Source organism: Glycine soja, chromosome 8, assembly GCF_004193775.1.
Source record: "Glycine soja cultivar W05 chromosome 8, ASM419377v2, whole genome shotgun sequence".
Taxonomy (NCBI): Eukaryota; Viridiplantae; Streptophyta; class Magnoliopsida; order Fabales; family Fabaceae; genus Glycine; species Glycine soja.
The window spans coordinates 17,156,694-17,162,147 of NC_041009.1; the positions used below are offsets into that span (position 1 = coordinate 17,156,694).

Below are 5,454 nucleotides of genomic sequence, written 5' to 3' on the forward strand. Positions count from 1 at the left end.
ATATATATAATTAGTCATTTATAGAATAAGATTATCTTATCATAAGATTTGAAAGTGAATTAATTATCATTGAACTTGTAAAAATGGGCTGAATTAGTTATTGAAATTAGCAAATTGGCAAAATGGTTTCTTAAATTGAAAATCACGAATCTATTTAATCCCTTGATTGAAAAATAAAAAGGCTAAGTTGACATGTTAAATGCATGAATGACAATCAACTAGACACACACATGACTGTCACATCAAAGACAAAAATGTTTCTTTCCTTGATTTAATGACCAAAGGAGTAAGAGTAATCTTAACCATTTGAGTGAATAAAATCATGATCATGCATGTATGATATTTCGTAATCAATTTGATTTGTGATTCTTTTTGCCTTTGTTATTTGATTGTGAGTGTCATCTTCGTAATGATGCTAATCTAAGTAAGGTCACATGTTTTTTGTATAATTGAATTGTGTGTGTTTCATATAACTTGATTTGAAGGGTTAATATAGTGACATTTCTTCCAAAAAAAAAATTGTACGAATTTAAGAAATGTCATTTTCTTATTTTTTTTATGTAATAATCATTTTTTTATCTATAGGAATAAAAAAAAATCATAAAACTTACAATACTCATATATCATGTTCAATCAATTGAACTATACCTCTTAGTTGATGTAATAATCATATATATATATAGTTGAATACTTATTAGTAAATCTCATATCATGGAGTGTGGATGGTGGTTCCGACTAATCTCTATGTCACACATATTTTATTTTTTCAATTTACTAGAAAAAAATAATAACACTCAATTACATGTTATATGAAAATTAGTTGGAACGATAATTGCTTCAAACCACCTAATAATAATTTCTCGTCTATTAGGTTGTTATTCAGGATATCTTACCATGTCAACTTAGTGCATGTTTGTTTTATTGTTACAATCATATCTTTGGGATAAAATGAGATTTGCAAAAACATCCAGATTATTTCTTTTGTAAAAATGAGTTTGTGGACCATTAAATGTATCTTAAAATTCGTGCACCGTATTTTGCATGAAAATCCAAAGATAACCTTAACTTTCTAGCAATGTTAGACGACACTAGCTAACACAAATACTAAATCAATTGATGATTTAATAATAGAATGATATAAAATTTATGCATGGAGTGGAACACACTCAGAATTCGAAAAGCATCAAGGAATAGTTTTTTACAGAAGAAATGAAGTTTAACCACATATATAGTGAATGTAGGTAGGTAGTTACACACAGAGGGGGAAACATTCACAGCCACAGACACTAAACATCCTCATTCCTCACGAAATGAATAATAATATAGTAGCACTCTCACTCCCACTCTCCTATCCTATTTTGGACAAACAAAGAAATAAAACGAAGTGCTAGAGAGGGAGAACTTGAACTTGAAACTCCTTGCATGCACCACGTGAAAGTAAAAGCATGTTGGGATGATAGGGCTAATCCAATTCAATTCCTATTGAGAAGTTCCTCTATCATCTGTAGGGCCATTTTCTGTTCCTCATCTAAGCCAGTGCTTTCTTCTTCAGGCTTTACCTTCTCTTGGGCATCAACATCAACAACAACAACAGGAAATTCTGAATCATCAGAAGAAGAAGGACCCTGATGATGATCACCCTCGTTGTCGTTGTTCTTATTTTCCAACTCAACCATCATGATCCAGTTTGAGTCGGAACGAGGCCCCGCTCGCTTCTGCCACACACCAATGTGGGAATTCTCAGTGTCAAGCCTCAGGCAAGTGAGGGAAGGTGAAGGGGACTTGCAACACTTTCTCAGCTTCGCACTCAGAACTGCAGACAATGTTGTAGTGGAGGAAGAGGAAGTGTTTGAACTGTGATTTCCCACTATTTGGTTTTCACCAACTGGGAAGTTTGTTTTTGCATTTCTTCCACTCATCAAAATGGCTGCCTCATCATATGCTCTTGCTGCTTCCTCAGCTGTCTCGAATGTCCCAAGCCACACCCTCCTTTTCCTATTCAACACATCACAAATTGCAAACTAAGACTCTCACATTCAGTGCACATTAATTCAGATGCTACAAAGATCCTTGCAAGGTTTTAATAGTGTCTGGTTAACTAATGTCCTACATGGTTAAGAAATTAACAAATATATTTGTTATAGAAATCATAGAAAAACATAAAAAATATTATGAATAACTCAATTTTACATAATAAAAATATTTTTTTTTATTTTAATTCCTTAATTAATATTCTAAGAAAACGGATTAACATTTGACTTTAAGAAAAGATTCACAACTACAATTTCGACTGTGACATCAAGGTTTTGAGAGTCTCACAACTGTATTGCAACTGCAATTAAGTCTACATTTGTTTGCACTCCGATGGTGACCGTGGTCACAATTTAAAACCTTGCTTAACTAATATAAGAGGGTAAGTTTCATGGGGAAAAGTGTACAAAAGCATAGTATTAGTATTTAAAAGAAAAGAAAAGGAAATGGTACTAATCTAATTTTTTTTTGAGAAGTGGAACAAATAAATAATTGAAAATGTATGGTGAGATGAGTTTGATGAGAGTACAATAATGGGTGACGAATCTCAGAAACCCAAGAGCCCCAATGGCGTTGCCTCACACCTCTGAATTTCCTTGATTGCACCATGTTGGTCAGAACTATGTTGTCTAACCAAAGCTGGCTAGAGAGAGAGAGAGAGAGAAAGAACGAGGGATAGAGTGTTGTATGAAATTTGTGACAAAGAATGTGAAAGTCATGCCCGAGTTATAAAGCACGGGGTCATGATGCAGTAATTTAAGGTTACTTCCACAAAAGGGACACGTGATTTTTGAATTGGTAGGATTTTCACATTGCAAGGGTAAACCAAAGGATCAAATTAATAACCACTGTTGCTGATATTCTATGGAATGTCCTTAATAGTGATAATTCAAATTAGAGTAAGGGTTACAATTATAGGAGATAAAAAAGGTCAAAAACACAAACTGCTATCTTATTTGGTTGGCTTAAAAGTTAGCCATTTCAGTTTTTCTTTACTATAAGTCTATAATATAATAAGAGACTGAACTTTCAGACTCAAATCTCACTCCACTCCCATTACTCAAGTGGTCCATTATCAAGTTCTATGTGGATGACATTATAATCGCGACTGTGATTGTCAGTGACCTTATAATTAGCTGAGTAGCATTAATTTTCAAATCATGAGATGCTTGGCTCGTTGATAATTAATGACATTACTATCCAAGTTATAACTTAAGCTCAACCTCCAAAGCATATTATAGTATATATACGATTACTATAGGAAGATGAGTATATAATTCATAACTACAGAAGCTGCAGATCATATCATACTATATAATTATATAAAGAGAGAGACAGAAAATAGTATATACACTGACTGCTTAAATAATGATTTTACACCTATTACATGTATAAAATATTTATTGATTTTTACATTAACTATCTCAAAATCATGTTAACCACAATTTCTGATTAATTGATGAGTTTACACTGTATAAAAATTAAACTCGTGTTGCCTGTCCTTTTACAATACTTTAGTTCAGGAGCATGATCATGACTTGGAAGTGACTGTCAGTTGCATCAAGGTGGCAACCGTTAGTCCTTGCTCTGAAAGTTCCTTTGTTCTTTATAATAGGCTGGCTAAGTGAGGTGGATATAAATCTCATGAAAAATACAAAAATCATTCTGTAATTTTGAATATATATATATATATATATACCACAAATCATGTCCAAGTTCCACATATACATAACTCAGCAGCAGTTGGCTCTCATAAATTTAATGTATTGCGGTTTATGAGTACAGATAGGACCATTTTATCTTTTTCAGTTTCAGGGTTAAAAGGATATGATTCTAGCAAGGTTTTTACATCCGCTGATCCACTACGAAGCATATTTAACTGAGCTTTAATCTTTTAGAGCATAATGAAGAAGTTTATAAAATAATCATAAACATTTTCAAGGCTGCATTATCTCCCAAAATACTATGGACAAAAGGACACAAAATGATACATTTCAGAACCCATTTTTTTATTGATAAATTTTAGTTTATTAATTTTTATTAAAAATATCAGTTGAGGAATTTGAACGTGCATAACGAAGCATATGCTATGCATATAGCATAGTCCTTCACTTGCGCATTTCGTTTCAGACTTTGTTATTGCCTTCCATCTTCTGCCCAATATTAGCTATATAGCGCACACTGATTGGTCTAATTTGAAGGAAAATGCTTCCTTTGAAGGAAAATGAAGTTGAGTCTCCAGAAAGTAAACAGGGGCGTGAGTGCGAGCTTGCTTTTTCTTGGGAAAATGCTATACAAATGCAATGAACTACTTGTAGAACCATTATAACTGCATGTAATATAATAAAAGATAAAAAAATCTGATGTATTCCTTATACGAATTTTAAAGTAATCATGCAGTATGTACCAAAAAATATATGATAAAATGTACCAAAAAAGGTAATCTTGCTGTTATAAGGAATGAGGTGTAGGATTTGTAAAGGAAAAGGCTAGAGTAAATATATTCTATTTCGTTGAGTATTCTGCCTTATAATTTCAAAATCCATTAAACACAAAGACGTTCCTTCCAATTTAGGTAATGCTGCCGCTAAAGAGTTATATCATTAACAATCAGGGTTGAGGAATGCACGTGCATTTAAACTTGTCTATATATTGGCTCTAGAACTTATATTGCTGCATGTATATATGTTGACTTAAAATTATATAAAGAGTACACACGAGGTTAACTGTTAAGGTGTCACTCTATAGGTCCATGTGTATCCAAAAGTATATGTTGAAAAATATCGGTCATTTAAATGAATTTTAGTATGTGAAAAATTATGTTGGAATATATGTTGGGTGATTTTTGAGTGAAATTCACCCAAATTTATATAATGCTCAAATTGCAAAATTGTGATTTTTTTTACATGTTATGATCATTAGAATTCAGTATTCTCACTTTTTGTCTTTTTATTCTAACCTTGCCGTAACAGAAGAGTGGTCCTGTTGCATAAAGTGGCATGTTGTATCAAGGGTACGTGGTGTCTCAAAATGAGTAACTACCTAACTCAATTAGCTCATAGCGTGCGTGTTTTCACTGTAATAGAAAAAGTAACAGCTCATGTGATGTAAACATCGAGTGCCTAGTACGTTGTGGTAGCATTATTTATGGCTTCATAAAGAATCTAGCGGGGTTGAACACCCACTGTAACGTGCATGGTTCCTCATAGCTACAATGGTGTGTGCGTGCCCTTTATTACGAGGTGGGGGAGTATCACACATTTGCACATGCATATCATTGAACGTTTCAAGTTTAACTACGTGTGATTTTGGTTTTCCTCTCGAGAATTGATTATGGGTCTAAATTAATTTTATATCATTTTTTATATTTAATTTCATGTTCTAGAAGATTTTAAAATTATTTCTGAATCTAGAATTGATTGA

General features: G+C 32.8%; 1 protein-coding gene across 1 annotated transcript; it reads right to left on the reverse strand.

Annotated features, from left to right (window-relative positions):
• Positions 1-1,183: 1,183 nt before the first annotated feature.
• Positions 1,184-2,711, reverse strand: LOC114421856 (ethylene-responsive transcription factor WIN1-like). The gene is made up of 2 exons (XM_028387950.1): positions 2,561-2,711; positions 1,184-1,995 (listed from the first exon to the last, which is right to left on the reverse strand). Exons 1-2 carry the CDS (start codon positions 2,638-2,640, stop codon positions 1,473-1,475), a joined length of 603 nt encoding a protein of 200 aa, XP_028243751.1. The 5' UTR covers positions 2,641-2,711; the 3' UTR covers positions 1,184-1,472.
• Positions 2,712-5,454: the final 2,743 nt, after the last annotated feature.